A 20,583-nucleotide genomic window follows, 5' to 3' on the forward strand; every position below is an offset into this window, starting at 1 on the left:
CATTCAATGCTTCTAGACCTCAAAGTAATTTCAGAACAGCAAACAGTCCTAGAGTTGACTTCAAACAAGGGGACAGCAAGCCTAAATCCATTTCAGCCTAACATGAATCCTAAGTCTATTCCTATGGATCTTTACAAAGAAAGAAAGGAGAAAGGCTTATGTTTCAAGTGTGGGGAAAAGTATACACCTGATCATGCCTCAAAGTGTATATACAAAAATTTCAAACCCAAGCTTCAGAGTATGTTAGTCTTTGAGGATTTTGAAGATGAGGTGAATGAAGCTAATGCAATTGCACTTAATGCTAAAAATGAAAATCTTGACGAAGAAGTTGGGCAAGAGTATTTCTATGATCCAGCTGACTCTTTTCCTTTTGATCCAGGTGGAAGTGTTCCTTTTGATCTAGATGGGACTTGTCATGAGCCGCTTGCTACCACTAATTGTTCTATTTCCATGGATGCTTGGACAGGATCTAAGAGCCCTAATACACTCCGTATGAAGGGAAACATTTGTAAAAAGCCAGTGTTCATTCTGATAGACAGTGGCAGTACTCATAGTTTTGTGAATAAGTCCATCATGGACAAGCTGAATTGTATTCCCACAGATCTACAGCATCCCATTAGAGTTTAAATGGCCAATGGTGAAGAGAAAATCAGCACGTAGATATGCCCACAGGTTTCTTTATAGCTAGCTGAAAATTTTGAAGCAAAAGTAAACCTGATCACTTTAGAAATAGGGCCTATAGACATTGTACTCGGTTGTGATTGGTTGATGACATTAGGCAAGATCACTATGGATTTCTCACAGTTGTATATGGATTTTATCTTCAATGGATAGCTTATCCATTTACAGGAAATTCCTAGTAGATCAAATTTTCAGCTTATTATCATTCAACAACTCAAAAGGGAGTACAAAAGGCGCTCACAAATATTTGTTTTGCATTTGAATAAAGAGATGCAAGATCAGCCCAATAATTCAGTAAACCATCCAGCCTTAATAGCTCTTCTTGAGAAGTGTAGGGATTTATTTGAGGTACCTACTTCATTACCTCCCAAGAGAGTAGTAGATCATCCCATTGATTTGGAACCCAACTAAAAGACAATCAATAAGACACCTTACAGATTATCAAAGTGTGAACGAGAGGAAGTAGCCAAGCAAATCAAGGAACTTCTTGAGATGGGACTCATTGAACAAAGTTATTCACCTTATGCATCTCCAATTTTGTTAGTCAAAAAGAAAGATGGATCTTTCGGAATGTGCATTGACTATAGGAATCTTAATAAGATCACTGTGAAAAACAGGTATTCGATACCCAGGATTGATGATTTGCTTGATGAGCTTAAGGGGACTCGATTCTTTACGAAGATTGATTTGAGGTCAAGGTATCATCAGATTCGCATGTGAGAGGGTGATGAAGTCAAGACTGCTTTCAGGACTGATCGTGGGCTCTATCATTTCTTAGTGATGCCATTTGGGCTTACAAATGCTCCAGCTACCTTCCAAAGCCTGATGAATAAGATTTTATAGCCTTTCCTCTTTCAGTTTGTCTTCGTGTTCTTTGATGACATTCTAATCTACAGTAATACTTTAAAGGATCACTTGGCAGATATGAGGAGGGTTTTTTATGCATTGAGACATCACAGGCTTTTTACTAAGGAGAAGAAGTGTTCTTTCATGCAGACTGAAGTGGAATACTTGGGACATATTGTCAATGAAAAAGGAATACAGGCTGATTCCAAGAAGGTGCAATGTATAAAAGATTGGCCAACACCTACTATTACTACCTCTCTTAGAGGATTCCTTGGTTTATCTTCATTCTATCACCGATTCATTAAGCATTACGCAACCATTGCAGCTCCTTTGACTGATAGGTTGAAGAAGGAGACTTTCTTTTGGGATGCTCTTGTAGATAGTAGCTTCAACCAGTTAAAGGGACTCCTTACCTCTGCTCCTATCTTAGTATGCACGGACTTTTCCAAAGAATTTACTATACAGTGTGATGCTAGTGGCTGTGGCATTGGGGCTGTTTTGCTGCAGGAGCATGGAGTGATTACCTTTGAGAGCCGTAAGCTTACAGATAAAGAAATGGCCATGAATGTTTATGACCAAGAGATGTTGGCTATCTTGCATGCAATTAAGAAGTGGTACCATTACTTGTATGGCAGCCGATTCAGAGTACACAGTGATCACAGGGTACTTAAGTATTTCCTTACTTAGTCCAATCTTACTCCTAAGCAGCGTCGTTGGGTAGCTACATTACAAAATTATGATTTTGATATCACTCATACAAGGGGCAAAGATAATATAGTGGTTGATTCTCTTTCTCGTATGTGGGCTTGCAAAGTTTCAGCTATGACAGAATTGCATAGTGATTGGATTGATGAATTACAGGAGGCTTATCTTCTGGATGAAGAATTCAGCCATATTTTCTAGAAATTATAGCAAGGTCTTATGGAAGAAAACTCGCATTATCAATTCAAAAATGGCCTTATTTGGTTGAAAGGCAATATTGTTATTCCTTCTACCTCTTCTTTTACACGGAAAATTATGGAGGAACTACATTCTTCACCTCTAGCTAGACATTAAGGAGTTTTCAAGACCTATGACAAGATCAACAAAAGTTTCTATTGGAAAGATGTCAAGGACTTTGTCATGAAGTATATGCCTTGTCAGCAGAATAAGGACATCACCCATAAGCTAGGAGGTTTGTTACAACCATTACCTATTCCTACAGGTAAATGGACTCATATTACTATGGATTTCATTACTGGCTTGCCTACTACCAAGAAGGGATGGAATAGTATATATGTGGTGGTAGATAGACTCACCAAGGCAGCCCATTTTATTCCAACCAAGATTCAATTTACTGCTTCTCAAGTGGCCAGTCAGTTTATGGAGCAGTTTTTTAGACTACATGGATTATCGCATGTGATTTTTCATGATAGAGACTCAAAGTTTATGAGTGGCAGGCGGTATTTACATCTATGGGCACTAAATGGGCTCCATCTACGGCCTATCATCCACAAACTGATGGACAGACAGAAAGACTCAATAAATGGTTGGAGACTTATCTTCGCCATTTCTGCTATGATGTCCAAACTTCATGGGATTCTTGGTTACACTTGGATGAGTTTGCTTATAACAATTCTACCCACGCTAGGATTGGAGTTTCACCCTTTGAGGCTTTGTATGGTTACAAGGTGCCCTTACCCACTGTCATCTTTAATGAAAGGATTAATCCTCAAGGGAAGGAAGAGTTAGAAAGAATGCAAACCCTTCTTCAGCAATGCAAGATGAATCTTAGGAAAGCTCAAGACCAAATGAAGATGTATGCTGATGAGAAGAGGCGGCCTTTAGAGTTCCAAGAAGGAGAGTTGGTTTTACTGAAGGTGCCCAAGTCCAGGTACTCTACATTAAAAGATGGATCTAGTAATAGGCTTCCCCATAGGTTTTATGGCCCTTACCGGATCCTTAAGCGAATTTGAGACTTGGCATATAGATTAGAGCTTCCCTCTTCCACAAAGATTCACAATGTCTTCCATGTTAGTCAGCTCAAGCCTTTTTATGGTGATCCAGTGGATATAGTTGATGAGCTGCCACTATTGATGAAGAAGGTCTTATTCAGTATATCCCAGAGGCTGTTATAGGTCAGCGTGAGAAGAAGCTTCGATCTCGTTCTATCGCGGAATATTTGATCAAAGGGAGAGGTTTACCACCTGAGGAATCTTCTTGGAGGCCTAATTCTATATTGGATGAGTTTTCTTTCTTAAGGGATACATTGGTGGCTGAAGCCTATTGATTATGGAGCTAGTGATGATGCAGATAGGATCAGGACATCACGTTGTTTAGAATATTTTTTATCGTCCCTAATTTTCAGAATTAAGCTATCTACATGGCCTTAAAGTACTCTTCAAGAGCTCTGTTTTGATATATAGCATGCTTCATTTGGATACTTCTACTAGAAGTTACGGCAGATTTGGTCCAGCAGGGTCTGTTTACACATCAAGCTGTCTACTTCATTTTGAGATTATCTGTTGAAGATTTTATGATTCAATATACTTTTGAAATATTCCAGATCATGTACAGAGTTGGGGCCTACTCTTGTTCTTCAATTTTAGTCTATATAGTTGGTCATACTTCATTCATTTTTCCATTTGTAAAGCTGTAAAAACAAAGTAGAACTCTGTTCTCTCCATTCTTTTCTAGTTTTTCAGGTTTGTTTTTTAGGACAAAAACTTTTGGGATGGGATGGATTGTAAGAAGTTGGGAGTAAGGACTTAGTGTAAAATAATATTGATTAGTGTAAAATAAGCCCATTTCAACTATGGTAGAAGCTCTTCTCTCACCTTCACCATTAGTTGCACTACAAATGAATGCTTGATCTTCATCTTCTCATTAGTAAATTGACCATATCTTTTGCTAGATTTATCAAAGAGATATTGCACTCCCAGTCCACCTAGTTTTTTGCTTGACAAAACTTGAGACCAAGAGACAAAGTGCCATGTTGCTTGTTGTGCTTCCTTATGCCATATGAAGCATCTAAATTTTTTCTCAAGGTGATCCCACACACACTTAGCAAATGAGATCACCATGGCCACAAAAACCAAAAATGACTGCAAGACTTGCTTTAGAATGACAAGTTTCTTGGAGAAGGACAGAGGAATCTTCATCTAGTACTCGAGCCTCCATAAATCCTTTGTACCAACCATTGAAATCTTTGCTTCGAGGTCACTCCTTGGACAATAGGACATCCAATGTACCTTATTATTTTTCCCAAGCCAATATCTTTCAAATTGATTTTTAAAGAATAGACTTGGATATTCTCTTTGGGAGAGCCTCGATAGCTCTATCTTGTCAATGCTCACTTTTTGGAGCAATAGACCCCTACAAACAAAGCATAAACTTGCAAGTGAAGTATTAATAACTTGCAAGTTCAAATTCTTGAGTAAATGGTCAAAAATGATAGCAAATAATAGAGAGGCCAAGGGACATCCTTAGCATAATGATTGACAAAGAATGAAAGAATTCCTCAGATAGCTATTTATCCATGATCTTGATGATGCATTGGAGAAGAGGGTGTTCACCATATTGCAAAAAGTAGCTCAAAACACCAACTTTCTTAATGTCATGATGAATGAAATCCCATCTAAGATAGTCATAGGCTTTGTAACGATCAAGGTTGATCATGACAAATTCCCTATCTAGAGCAAAAGCATAATCAAGTAAAAGAATCAAATTCAAGATGGCTTCATGAATGGACCCCTTTGTGGATAAAGCTAAATTGGACCTTACGTAGCCTTGGAGCCAAACTATCCTTTATTCGCATCAATTCTCTTGTCTTTGGTATGTTTTACCGCATGGGCATCCCTCTACAATGAGGTCTTGGACTCACTTCTATTTCACCGATTCAAAGAACACATAAGTCGCTAATCTTGAGCTACCTAAGACAAGCCTGCACTCTCATATCATTGACCTTTTCCTCTTCTTGTATTTGTAAGATATTTTCCATTGTAGCCAACATAGACCTAATAGTTTGATCATTAAGAGACTCCTTAGTAGCAAGCCTAAGAGCATCCTTAGGTCCAATGCTAGGTCATATGTTTGAGAGAGTTAGATAATTTACAGTTTAGTTTTCAATGTTGTAGAGCACATAAATTTCATGCATTAAATTGCGCACTCCAAAATAATAATTTTGCTTAACTTTATCTAATTATATGCTCACCACAACACAACACACTTTAGTATCCTGCCATGCATAATGCAACTAATATCACATGTGCGCGCTTCATGCGATAAGTCATGGATCATGTGGCAAAGAAACAAGATCCACAATAAATTTTGGTAAAATACGATGATGAATATAATCTTATAAATTTGAAAAAATACCATGATAAATATAATTCTATAATAGCTTCGCACCTAATTCTCTCGATGCTCCAAATGGGTGTTCTCTCAATGCAAAGCACTAAGGTTCAAAAGCACATTTCATGTGGCAAGAGGGTTCATGGGAGGTTGATATAAGAAACATAGTCCGAGATGTGAAAGCTTTGGCAACTTGTATTAATACAATATTGAATGTGCAAAAATGCAGTATATGTGGATGTGGCTCCTCACTAATGTGTATTGAGTGAGAGACCAACATTAAGAGAATCAAACCTAAACTATATCTTTGATGAAACCTTATGACCATTTCTCAAAGTTTCTAAAAGACAAACACATCGAATGGTGATTTCTATTCACATTGAGCCTATCATGGTGTGCATATTATTCTCACATACTGAGCCAATAACATCATATAAATTGACAACCCGTAAACTATATTGAGGATAACTTCTTTTTCTTCTTCCTCTCCTCCTCCTCCTCCTCCTCCTCCTCCTCCTCCTCCTCTCTCTCTCTCTCTCTCTCTCTCTCTCTCTCTCTCTCTCTCTCTCTCTCTCTCTCTCTCTCTCTCTCTCTCTCTCTCTCTCTCTCTCACATAATTAATCATTAATGATATATATACATAATTATATAGGTTTAAGATATTAATTAAAATACAAGTATACATATTTTATTAATAATTAATTGATAGATTGATAATTAAGATCTAACTAATTACATAAAATTATTTATAATTATATTATAATTATTATAATTATAATTAATAAAAATAATATATAAAAGATAAGTATACACATAATAATTAGTGTTAAAAGAATAATACATTAATCACTACTATAAATTATAGTTATATATAAACATACATGCATAGCATATAATGCACACATACACACACAAATTATTATATATGTATATGTCATGCGTATTTCATTAACAATTAATTAACATATTAGTATCCATTAATCGATATATAATCTATTATATAAATATATTAATAACTATAATTGATTATATATATTAAATAACTATTAATATAATGATACATATATGCTAGAATTAATGTACAATTATATCATGTTATTATTATTACTATAAATTAAATATAATAATAATATAAAATAACACATATATAATTAATTATATATATACTTACATATAATAATTATAATTAATTGATTATATAGTTAATGCTTAATGTGTATTCATGGGTATGGATGTGTGTGTGTGCATGTATGAATGATATATACACACATACTTACATTTTTTTCTTTTTGCCTTTTCTTGTTCTGTGTGTGTGTGTGTGTGTGTGTGTGTGTGTGTGTGTGTGTGTGTGTATTTGTGTTTGCATATGTGCGCGTGTGCATATTTGTAAATGTGTGCTATATAAGTATGTATCTATTCTCTCTCTTTGTCTCCGTTTTTTTTCTCACTCATATGTATTTACATGTGTGTGCATGCATACATGTGTATGCACATTTATGGATGTTTTTAGAGTATGTGTATATAATGCATGCATATTTTTAACCATTAAAATAACTTCGTTGTAACAATGGCGATGAACCATATGCTCTTTAAACAGGTAGTACCTGTAAATAAAAAAATTTAAAGAGAGAATGAAGAGAGAGATAGATAAAAAGAATAAAAAAAGGAAAAAAGAGGAAAGGGAGAGAAGGAAAAAATAGGAGACAGGGGAAAGAAGAGACAGATAATTTTATGTTCAATGTAAGAGAGAGAACAAGGAGATGAGAGAAAATAAATTAAAATGAGAGGCAGAGAGAGAGGGGAAAGGAAGAGAGAGAAGAAAAGAGACAGAAGGGGAAACTGAGAGAATTATCGAGAGAGGAAATATAAAAATTAAAAGAGAGGAGAGAGAGAGAGAGAGAGAGAGAGAGAGAGAGAGAGAGAGAGAGAGAGAGAGCAGAGTAGAGTAATTTATTATCGTCCACATAAGGCCAAATTAGGACCCATGGGACCTTTCCAGATATACAATGATTCTCCTCCCCCATGGTAGGAAAGGGTAGCTACGGTGAAAGAATGATCTATGTAACGTGGTTCTCCCGAAAGGGTAACATGTGGGTGATGAGAGCCTCTACCTTCGATATAGGAGTAGTGGTGAGAAACTGGTGAATTGGCCCTTGTAAAGGGATATCAAAGTATGTTAGGTATGCCATAATCATGTGCTCCTTTGATTCTACACTTTGTAGTCCACACAGCTTACATAACCTCGTCTCTCTTGCCTGTCCACTCCATGCACCTGTCTCGATCAATAAAGTGTACAATCGAGTTCAAAGTTGTGCAATACTCCGTCTAAACACCACTGAGAGCGGGTTGGCTATGTATGACTGCATGTGTGCCTCTGCCTGCATGTAGGATTTCCAACATGAATGATAGATATGCATATTACAATAAGCAAGTTTGCAATTTGCTTCCTTGCTTTGATGTTTTGCTTGATACACTCGTAAGAGGTCCGATTGAAATGCATCCATATATATATCTTTAGATGCCATATCTAGATATCTATCCACTCCCCACCCTTTAAACCATTTTCGCATATCCAACGCCCATCCTGTTGAAAGCACTTTACTTTTCCATGTTTTTCTATAGGTGTGTGCTAGTATCCCATGCCTGTTTGGGGAGCCTATTGTCATCCATTGGACGTACTTGGGTGGCATATCTCAGTACTTAGATCATAGCATGTACCTCAATTGGCTGACGGCCAATTTCCAAAAGCATAAGCATATATGGTGTGGTGCTTTTGATGCCCAAATGTCTATGAAAAAAAGCTTTTTGCAACTTCTCAATGTCGTTCCATGTAGATGAGGAGATGCTCCCCCACCACACTTCCACTCCATATAATACCATATGTAGAACATATGCATAAAAAATCATATTGTGTATTTTCCAGCATTTAGTATCTGTATGGCTACCATCATTTTTAAAGTGATAATACTTGCTTTTCTTGCCGCTAATTGTCGCTCCGCACATGTATGCCATCTGTGGTCTATAGGCATCTCAATCCCCAAGTATTTGAAAGTAGATACTACCACTATAGACTGCCCCACATAATGTACTTTTGGTGGGGTCTTTGATTGCTTAGTGTGTACACCCATTAGCTTTGTTTTTGTTACATTCACCGTCAAACCACTATCTTGACAAAACCATTCAAGAATCCCCATGAATTGCTTCATATGTTCCCGAGTAGATGTAAAGAAGACCACATCATTTGCATAAAGTAGAAGCAAAATGGCAAACATACCAATATGCAAGCTTTTGGCTTCCTCTTCATTCATAGCCGTGAGAAGTATTTCCTTTAGCTTATCACTGCATAAACCAAATAATGTAGGGGAGAGCGAGCAACCTTGTTTGACTTCCATATTACTCTCAAATACTTGTGACAGCCCGTTGCGACCTCTGAGGCGGCACACCACTCGTTGATATATCCTGTAAATTCCCATGCATAGATCATTTGGGACCCCTAATTTTTGAATTCGTTGCCATAAGTTGACCCTTGGTATGGTGTTAAAAGCCTTCTTAAAATCCACAAAAAAACAATATAAGTTTGCTCCCTCAAGATGACTCTCATCCATAAGCATGGTGTTATGACCAGCGTGAAAACCTGCTTGTCATAAGCTCCTTTGTTATTTCTTTCTGCCCATTTACTCAATTGTATTTCCAAGATAGTATTCAATAGCTTTGCCACGGCCCAACTAACCATAATTGTGCAATAGTTTGTGAGCAAATTATAATCTCCTCCTTTATATAATGGTTGTATCCAATTCTCTTGCCATTCTTGGGGAAAACCATATGCAAAAGCATGATATATCACATGCAACATAAACAGTCTCGTCTCCTTTGTTGTCCATTTCAACATCTCCGCATTCAACTACAAAGTACCACATGCTTTTCCATTAGCCATCTTGTTGAGGCCTGCCTTCAATGTTTCTAAAGTGAACATAGCACTAAATGGCTGTGTATGTACATCACATTTGATGGGATGTACCCCTTTATGCATGTAAAGTCCTATAACATACGATAGCATGTCAACATTTGTAAAATCCCTCGTAACACTTGACCGTTTCGTTTGAAATTTTCCCCATGCTTACCTTGGACATTTCTCAAAGTCCCTAGCATCTTCACTTTCTTTGGCCATTACATATCGTCGTCACTTTTATGTGTATGTGTGTGTGTGTGTGTGTGTGTGTGTGTGTGTGTGTGAGGTCTCTTTCTCCCCTTTTTAAATCAAAAGTTTCTCTCTCTCTTGTTCGTCTGCTTTAGTTAGATTAAAATTTTTTAAAAACTAAAGATATTTTAAAATCTCAATTTATAAATTAAATATTCTAAAAGCTTTTTAAAAGTTAAATTTTTGACATAGTTTTTTACATACTCTGAGAGAGAGAGAGAGAGAGAGAGAGAGAGAGAGAGAGAGAGAGAGAGAGAGAGAGAGAGAGAGAGAGAGAGAGAGAGAGCAGAGTAGAGTAATTTATTATCGCCCACGTAAGGCCAAATTATGACCCATGGGACCTTTCCAGATATACAATGATTCTCCTCCCCCATGGTAGGAAAGGGTAGCTACGGTGAAAGAATGATCTATGTAACATGGTTCTCCCGAAAGTGTAACATGTGGGTGATGAGAGCCTCTACCTTCGATATAGGAGTAGTGGTGAGAAACTGGTGAAGTGGCCCTTGTAAAGGGATATCAAAGTATGTTAGGTATGCCATAATCATGTGCTCCTTTGATTCTACACTCTGTAGTCCACACAGCTTGCATAACCTCGTCTCTCTTGCCTGTCCACTCCATGCACCTGTCTCGATCAATAAAGTGTACAATCGAGTTCAAAGTTGTGCAATACTCCATCTAAATACCACCAAGAGCGGGTTGGCTATGTATGGTTGCATATGTGCCTCTACCTGCATGTAGGATTTCCAACATGAATGATAGATATGCATACTGTAATAAGCAAGTTTGCCATTTGTTTCCTTGCTTTGATGTTTTGCTTGATACACTTATAAGAGGTTTGATTGAAATGCATCCATGCATATATATTCAGATACCATATCTAGATATCTATCCACTCCCCACCCTTTAAACCATTTTCGCATATCCATCACCCATCATGTTGAAAGCACTTTACTTTTCCATGTTTTTCTGTAGGTGTGTGCTAGCATCCCATGCCCGTTTGGGGAGCCTACTGTCATCCATTTGACGTACTCGGGTGGCATATCTCAGTACTCGGATCATAGCATGTACATCACTTGGCCGACGGCCAGTTTCCAAAAGCATAAGTACATATGGTGTGGTGCTTTTGATGCTCAAATGTCTACGAAAAAAAGCTTTTTGCAACTTCTCAATATCGTTCCATGTAGATGAGGAGATGCTCCCCCTCTACACTTCCACTCCATATAATGCCATATGTAGAACATATGCATAAAAAATTATACATCATATTTTCTAGCATTTAGTATCTGTATGGCTACCATTATTTTTAAAGTGATAATACTTGCTTTTTCCTGCCGCTAATCGTCGCTCCGCACATGTATGCCATCTGTGGTCTATAGGCATCTCAATCCCCAAGTATTTGAAAGTAGATACTACCACTATAGACTGCTCCACATAATGTACTTTTGGTGGGGTCTTTGATTACTTAGTGTGTACACCCATTAGCTTTGTTTTTGTTACATTCACCGTCAAACCACTATCTTGACAAAACCATTCAAGAATCCCCATGAATTGCTTCATATGTTCCCAAGTAGATGTAAAGAAGACCACATCATTTGCATAAAGTAGAAGCAAAATGGCAAACATACCAATATGCAAGCTTTTGGCTTCCTCTTCATTCATAGCCGTGAGAAGTATTTCCTTTAGCTTATCACTGCATAAACCAAATAATGTAGGGGAGAGCGAGCAACCTTGTTTGACTTCCATATTACTCTCAAATACTTGTGATAGCTCGTTGCGACCTCTGAGGCGGCACACCACTCATTGATATATATACAGTAAATTCCCATGCATAGATCATTTGGGACCCCTAATTTTTGAATTCGTTGCCATAAGTTGACCCTTGGTATGGTGTTAAAAGCCTTCTTAAAATCCACAAAACAACAATATAAGGTTGCTCCCTCAAGATGACTCTCATCCATAAGCATGTGTAAAGTAACCAAATGGTCTAGGTGTTATGACCAGCGTGAAAACCTGCTTGTCCATAAGCTCCTTTGTTATTTCTTTCTGCCCATTTACTCAATTGTATTTCCAGGATAGTATTCAATAGCTTTGCCACGGCTCAACTAACCATAAATGTGCAATAGTTTGTGAGCAAATTATAATCTCCTCCCTTATATAATGGTTGTATCCAATTCTCCTACCATTATTGGGGTAAACCATATGCAAAAGCATGATGTATCACATGCAACATAAAAAGTCTCGTCTCCTTTGTTGTCCATTTCAACATCTCCGCATTCAACTACAAAGTACCACATGCTTTTCCATTAGCCATCTTGTTGAGGGCCGCCTTCAATGTTTCTAAAGTGAGCATAGCACTAAATGGCTATGTATGTACATCACATTTGATGGGTTGTACCCCTTTATGCATGTAAAGTCCTATAACATACGATATCATGTCAGCATTTGTAAAATCCCTCGTAACACTTGACCGTTTGGTTTGAAATTTTCTCCATGCTTACCTTGGACATTTCTCAAAGTCCCTAACATCTTCACTTTCTTTGGCCATTACATATCGTTGTCACTTTTATGAGAGAGAGAGAGAGAGAGAGAGAGAGAGAGAGAGAGAGAGAGGTCTCTTTCTCCCCTTTTTAAATCAAAAGTTTCTCTCTCTCTTGTTCGTTGCTTTAGTTAGATTAAACTTTTTAATTTAAACTTTTTTTCTTCTTTAAACTAAATATATTTTAAAATCTCAATTTATAAATTAAATATTCTAAAATATTTTTAAAAGTTAATTTTTTGTCATAGTTTTTTACATACTTTGAGAGAGAGAGAGAGAGTAGAGTAGTTTATTATCGTCCACGTAAGGCCAAATTATGATCCATGGGACCTTTCCAGATATACACTGATTCTCCTCCCCCATTGTAGGAAAGGGTAGCTACGGTGAAAGAATGATATATGTAGCGTGGTTCTCCCGAAAGTGTAACATGTGGGTGATGAGAGCCTCTACCTTCGATATAGGAGTAGTGGTCAGAAACTGGTGAAGTGGCCCTTGTAAAGGGATATCAAAGTATGTTGGTTATGTGCTCCTTTGATTCTACACTCTGTAGTCCACACAGCTTGCATAACCTCGTCTCTCTTGCCTGTCCACTCCATGCACCTGTCTCGATCAATAAAGTGTACAATTGAGTTCAAAGTTGTACAATACTCCGTCTAAATACCACCGAGAGCAGGTTGGCTATGTATGACTGCATGTGTGCCTCTACCTGCATGTAGGATTTCCAACATGAATGATAGATATGCATACTGTAATAAGCAAGTTTGCCATTTGTTTCCTTGCTTTGATGTTTTTCTTGATACACTTATAAGAGGTTTGATTGAAATGCATCCATGCATATATATTCAGATGCCATATCTAGATATCTATCCACTCCCCACCCTTTAAACCATTTTCGCATAACCATCATCCATCCTGTTGAGAGCACTTTACTTTTCCATGTTTTTCTGTAGGTGTGTGCTAGCATCGCATGCCCATTTTGGGAGCCTATTGTCATCCATTTGACGTACTCGGGTGGCATATCTCAGTACTCAGATCATAGCATGTATCTCACTTGGCCGACGGCCAGTTTCCAAAAGCATAAGTACATATGGTGTGGTGCTTTTGATGCTCAAATGTCTACGAAAAAAAGCTTTTTGCAACTTCTCAATGTCGTTCCATGTAGATGAGGAGATGCTCCCCCTGTACACTTCCACTCCATATAATACCATATGTAGAACATATGCATAAAAAATCATACATCGTATTTTCTAGCGTTTAGTATCTGTATGCCTACCATCATTTTCAAAGTGATAATACTTGCTTTTTCATTCTCTAATGGTCGCTCCACACATGTATGCCATCTGTGGTCTATATGCATCTCAATCCTCAAGTATTTGAAAGTAGATACTACCTCTATAGATTGTCCCACATAATGTACTTTTGGTGGGGTCTTTGATTGCTTGGTGTGTACACCCATTAGCTTTGTTTTTGTTACATTCACCATCAAACCACTATCTTGACAAAACCATTCAAGAATCCCCATGAATTGCTTCATATGTTCCCTAGTATATGTAAAGAAGACCACATCATGTGCATAAAGCAGGAGCAAGATGGCAAACATACCAATATGCAGGCTTTTGGCTTCCTCTTCATTCATAGCCGTGAGAAGTATTTCCTTTAGCTTATCACTGCATAAACAAAATAATGTAGGGGAGAGCGAGCAACCTTGTTTGACTTCCATATTACTCTCAAATACTTGTGACAGCCCGTTGCGACCTCTGAGGCGGCACACCACTCGTTGATATATCCTGTAAATTCCCATGCATAGATCATTTGGGACCCCTAATTTTTGAATTCATTGCCATAAGTTGACCCTTGGTATGGTGTTAAAAGCCTTCTTAAAATCCACAAAACAACAATATAAGGTTGTTCCCTCGAGATGACTCTCATCCATAAGCATGCGTAAAGTAACCAAATGGTCTATGGTGTTATGACCAGTGTGAAAACCTACTTGTCCATAAGCTCATTTGCTATTTCTTTCTACCCATTTACTCAATTGTATTTCCAGGATAGTATTGAATAGCTTTGCCATGGCTCAACTGACCATAATTGTGCAATAGTTTGTGAGCAAATTGTGATCTCCTCCCTTATATAATGGTTGTATCCAATTCTCTTGCCATTCTTGGGGAAAACCATATGCAAAAGCATGATGTATCACAGGCAACATAAACAGTCTCGTCTCCTTTGTTGTCAATTTCAACATCTCCGCATTCAACTATAAAGTATCACATGCTTTTCCATTAGCTATCTTGTGTTAAGCTCTTATGCTATTGATATTATTGGTTCATGGGAGAATTCACTTATTCTAAATGGCTGCATATGTACATCACATTTGATGGGCTGTACCCCTTTATGCATGTAAAGTTCTATAACATACGATAGCATGTTAGCATCTGTAAAATCCCTCGTAACACTTGACCGTTTGGTTTGAAATTTTCTCTATGCTTACCTTGGACATTTCTCAAAGTCTCTAGCATATTCACTTTCTTTGGCCATTACATATCGTCGTCACTTTTATGAGAGAGAGAGAGAGAGAGAGAGAGAGAGAGAGAGAGAGAGAGAGAGAGAGAGAGAGAGAGAGAGAGAGAGAGAGAGAGAGAGAGAGAGAGAGAGAGAGAGAGAGAGAGAGAGAGAGGTCTCTTTCTCCCCTTTTTAAATCAAAAGTTTCTCTCTCTCTCGTTCGTCTGTTTTAGTTAGATTAAACTTTTTAATTTAATTTTTTTAATTTTAATTAAATATTTTTTAAAATCTCACTTTATAAATTAAATATTCTAAAATATTTTTAAAAGTTAAATTTTTGACAGTTTTTTTACATACTTTGAGAGAGGGGAAGGGAGAGAGAGAAGAACACACATACACACACACAAAACTTAAAAGAGAGAGAATAAAAAGGAAAAAATTAGGAGAAAGAGAGAAGGAAAAGAGAGGGGAGAGGAGGAAAAAGAAAAGGGGAGAGAGAGAGAGAGAGAGAAGGAGAAGAAGAAGAGATAATATAAACCAAGAGAGAGAATTATAAAGAGAGGAAATATAAAATTTATAAAAGAGAAAAAAATTTAAAGAGAGAATGAAGAGAGAGAAAAAAGAAAAAAAGGAGAGAGAAATAATAAACTAAAATAAAATACAGAGAGAAAACGAGAGGAAAATTTTTAGATAGGGAGTTGGGGGAGAGAGAGAGAGAGAGAGAGAGAGAGAGAGAGAGAGAGAGAGAGAGAGAGAGAGAGAGATTAGAAACAAAAGGGAAAAGAGGAGAGAGAGAGGAAGAGGAGAAATGGATTGTCGAGTGAAGTTACTGCGGTAGCGGTCGAAGTGCACGTGAAACATTAGTGGCCTGATTGAAAGGAAATTCATGTCTCTATATAGAGAGAAAAAGAGCTACATATACTTATTCAAAGACTCACCTTTTCCCTTTCTATGAATATATATTTTATTCAATTTGGAGAGAGAGAGAGAGAGAGAGAGAGAATGAGTGGGTTCAATTGGGAGGGGGAGATGATAGAAAGTAAATATAACCCCCAATCATCCTGTAAAAAAAAACATCTTTATTTCTTAAATACCAAACTCCTATTCCCTGTATTACATAATAAGCTGCTTGGGAACCTTCTGAGTGGTTGAGGATCCCTAAAGCAAAACTCTTAATAATATATAAAATAGAAGATAAAATAGATAGATTTGATCCCATCCCATCCCTTAGAATAAGAATCCTTTGCATCTTAGGACTATTGGGACGTGTGGTCTGCCCACCTACTCGGGACAGCTGGCCGGTGAGCGACCGAGGGCCGAGGCTTAACAATATCACATGCACAACGATCATACAGCCCCCCGCGCCACCCAAAAAAAAAGAGGAAAAGAAGTCGATAACATCATCGAGATTCGAAGTACCGCCCATTTCTGACAGCGATTCGAACAGTCTTGTGGCAAGCAGGGCTTGGTTGGTAGTTCGGCGGTTCCGAGTTGTGTGTCTGGGTTCTTCAGCTTCTGTGTAATGTTTTTGCCTTGCGAGGCACCTTCCCATTAGAAACATGGCTGAGATTACACTCGACGAGCGTCATTTCATTTTCTAGCTGTCTCCTCATGTCGACAGCCTGCACCAACGCATTTACACAAATTTGGTTTCGATTGATTGAACCTGAAATCATAAGCTCCGTTAATAGGCTCTGTGAATTGTGGCTAAGCTTCTCGAATCTTCTATTGCAGCGTCATATAAGGCTTCAAAATGCCGCGAGGAAGGGTTTATGCTCACGTTAACTCTCCAACAGTGGATGTCATTGTTGACATGGGCCATCCCTTTTTAAACAGGACTGTGGATGGCTTCCTGAAGATAGGAGGGGTGAAGTCTTAGATCTTTACTGTGATAAAAATTGATGTGTTTGGATGCTTCCCTCTTGTTTGAGTACCGTGCTTGTACTTTGCCCATATATTTCCACTTTTTTGAGCACGACTGGCGCTGTTCAGAGCTCAACTTATGTGCTTGTAGCCGGGAATAATATTGGGTGTACCAAGTGCACATTGCCTTGGAGTTTGATTTCTAAGCTTGCTGTCTTTTATGTGTTGCAGGTTGGTGCTGCTCATGCAGCTGCACAGAGCATTTTCGTGAATTTGAAAAAAGGTACACTCAAATATGAATGAAATCTTTCCTAAGCAAGTTTTGGGGTGAAGCACATATAAATTGATGATACACATTTGGTGAATATATAGTATAGATGTATGTTCTCTCCATGTACAGTAGAAAGGTGCGGTTACTGATGTGCCTTTACAACATTTTTACCTATGTTTTTCAGAGAGCGTCACAAAGCATGATCTTAAACACATGGTATGTCCCTTGTCTCACCCTAGTTGCTCCTTTACTTTTTCTTGCTTGCTTATACACAGCAACTGCCTTGTCAAACTCACGAAGAAAACATGGACAAGGAAATCTGCATTCCTTGTCCAACTCAACAACAAAACCATGTTGTTTTTTGCTCTCCATTGTTTTTTTGTGCTTGCACATACACAGCAACTGTCTTGTACAACTCACGAAGAAAAAATGGACAAGGAAATCTGCATTCCTTGTCCAACTCAACAACAAAACCATGTTGTTTTTTGCTCTCCATTGTTTTTTTGTGCTTGCACATACACAAGAACTGTCTTGTACAACTCATGAAGAAAACATGGACAAGGAAATCTGCATATCTCATTGACACTTCAATATCTTGTTAGATAGTTACTATCTCATATGTCGTTGATGTGTTATCATAATGGTTAACCATGCTGGGAATCTGGATACGTTAGTTAAAGTTTTTTAAAACTACGTTCCCAAGCTGCATTTGGACCCAAGGGTCAAGGCATCATCAACATAGACATGGTGGTAATGCCAGAGGAAGAGGACCTACATATGGTAGAGGAGATGCATTTTTCTGTGGTTGTGGCTCTTATGGACGTAGTGACTTCATGCGTGGAGGCAAGGGAAGAGCTTGTGTACGTGGTAGAGGATGCTCTAGTCCTTTATAGAGAGATGTCACATATCATTATTGTGGTTAGTATGGTCACTTTGAGCGGGTCTGCTTTCATAAGCAAAATAGCTTGGCTATAGGTCATGGAAGGACTCAGTACAATCATTATGCAAGTGGCTATGGAGGCACAGGTTATGTGTCTAGAGGTGGCCCATCCTCTAGAGGACATCATTTGGTATGAAGTATATGGTGAGCAGCATGACATACCTATCTAGAGATGATGACCGCTTTCTTGACTCAGGTGCTACAAACCACGAGTCATCGTGAAGAGTGGTTTGATATAAAAGAAGAGATACATAGTGACAATTATGTAGTTATGGATGATAATACTATGGATAGCATTACACATATTGGTAGTGTGCCATTGGTGACTAAAGAGAGTATTGAAAACAAATATGGTGATGTACTTTATGTGCCTACCATTACTAAAAATCTTACATTAGTAGATCAAGTGGCTGACCAAGGATTATAAGTTCGGTTCAATAAGTTTGGATGTTTTATTGAAGTTTTTTTTTAATGGAAGACCTTGTAGGTTAATCGCAAGAGGAATGAAGAAAGGAAGATTATTTGCCTTGGATGTAGGTACACCTGTGATACAAAAATCTATGTATGTTGAGAGTGGCCATAGGCAAAACAAAGATATTGAGTAATGGCATAGGCATATTGGGCATGTAAATCTACAAAGGTTGAAGGCAAATGCATTCTAAACAGATAGTTTGTGGATTGGCACAATTTGGATATGTGATTTATGATCATGTTTGTGAGGCTTGCTAGTTTGGTAAATAATCTAGGCGATCATTTCCAAAGAGAGGAAGAGTGAACATGTATCCTTTGGAAAGGGTTCATCAAGATATTTGGGAACCTTATTAGAATGTTTCATTGAGTGGAAGATCACAATATTACATCACTTTTATTGATGACTTTAGTTGCATGACATGCGTTTATTTCATGCAGTACAAGAGTGCAAGATTTGACAAGTTCTTGAAATTTTAAGCCATGATTGAGAAACAACTTGAAACATATATTTAAGTATTTGAGATTGGATAATGGTTGTGAGTTTATATCCAATGAGCTCAGAGATTATTCGAGGGATAATGGCATAAGGAGACATGTCACATGTCGTTACATTTCACAAGAGAATGAAGTTGTCCCCTCTCTTGTTTCTATAGTTTTGGCTAGCCTATGTGACACTTAGAGTTTTGCTACTACACTTTGTTTACTTGCAAAAGGAGATGATGATGCATACACATTTGATGCGTTGGTGTCATTGTTATTGCAAGAAGAGTAATCACAAGGTGAATTACTCTTAACATAAGCATGGAAAATCAAGCATTTGCCACTAGCCATAGAAACAAAGGGAAGTCATGGTAGCCATCAAACTCAAAGGGCAAAGGCAAACTAGCTTCTTCGACGGACTCTTCAAGCATCAAGGATGAGGGTGCTAAGAAAAAGGAATGCAATTATTGTAGGAAAAGGGGCATGTTATTGAGGAATACATAAAGAGGATTGTAAATGAAAAAAGGAAGCAATCATGCATGATTGTTGCTGAAAATTCAGCAAGTGTAAAGGATGCAACAACACATTTGGCAAGTTTGGACATTGGTTAGTCTTATGCTTTTGTTATGCGTTGTTCGAATGATTCTTCTTTTCTATACAAATGGCTTATCCTATGCATGATATTTTGACAATGGTGTCTCCAAGCATATAACATATTTTCATGACTTGTTTGTATTATATGTAAATGTACACATAGCAGCTAAGAAACATGTTTCTTTGAATTTGAAATTTACGAAATGTTTCTTAAAGTATGAAATGTTTATGAGAGTAAAAAACATGGGCGTTTAACTTTTTTAATTTTTTTGGTGAGTTGGAACCCAAAACATGGTTTTTTTGACAAAAACTAAAGGACAATGCTAAACATGATAATGATGATGTGTAATGACTCGTGAGGGCTCATGATTCTGGATGAGAGACAGATTTTTTGTGATTTTGTTTAGTTATTGGACTTTGCCATGAGATTTGAATATTATACGACTTTAGTCTCATTTATGAGTTATTTATGATATATTATGATTCATTATTGATTTTGACGTTTTGTCAGTTTGTTTTGAAATGAGAATCATGATGTTGCAACTTGACTGAGTCTATATTATAGATAGGCTATTTACATGTTAATTTCGGTTTTCTTTGTATGATATATATGAATCATAATGTTTGAGTTCTAAACCATAGTATGGCTTGTCTAAAGACTAACTTTGACATAAGCGACAAGTCAATAATGGATTATGGATATGTAACATATCATGTATTATTCTCAATTGACTCTATTATCACTCAAGCTCAATTAGCCATTCTTTGTTTAAGAGAGAGTTTCAGAGGTTTAGAACCTCTTTCTCCAGTCAAAGCTATTAAAAATCCCCATATAAATAAACCCGCGTTTCTTATTTTACCCCCTCTTGAAA

The 20,583-nt window shown here is 37.5% G+C and overlaps 1 protein-coding gene across 1 annotated transcript in view; it reads left to right on the top strand.

Moving 5' to 3' along the window:
- Positions 1-16,352: 16,352 nt before the first annotated feature.
- LOC148018476 (outer envelope pore protein 16, chloroplastic-like) overlaps positions 16,353-20,583 on the top strand; it is a 64,230-nt gene continuing 59,999 nt past the window's right edge. The window contains exons 1-4 of the mRNA XM_087661365.1: positions 16,353-16,611; positions 16,827-16,959; positions 17,187-17,238; positions 17,411-17,442. Of these exons, the coding sequence (XP_087517491.1) occupies positions 16,846-16,959; positions 17,187-17,238; positions 17,411-17,442 (198 nt within the window). The 5' untranslated portion in view covers positions 16,353-16,611; positions 16,827-16,845. The remainder of the gene's footprint in view (positions 16,612-16,826; positions 16,960-17,186; positions 17,239-17,410; positions 17,443-20,583) is intronic.

The sequence above is a fragment of the Lygodium microphyllum genome, chromosome 21 (genome assembly GCF_053477565.2).
Source record: "Lygodium microphyllum isolate KBCC chromosome 21, Lygodium_microphyllum_v1.1.10, whole genome shotgun sequence".
NCBI lineage: Eukaryota > Viridiplantae > Streptophyta > Polypodiopsida > Schizaeales > Lygodiaceae > Lygodium > Lygodium microphyllum.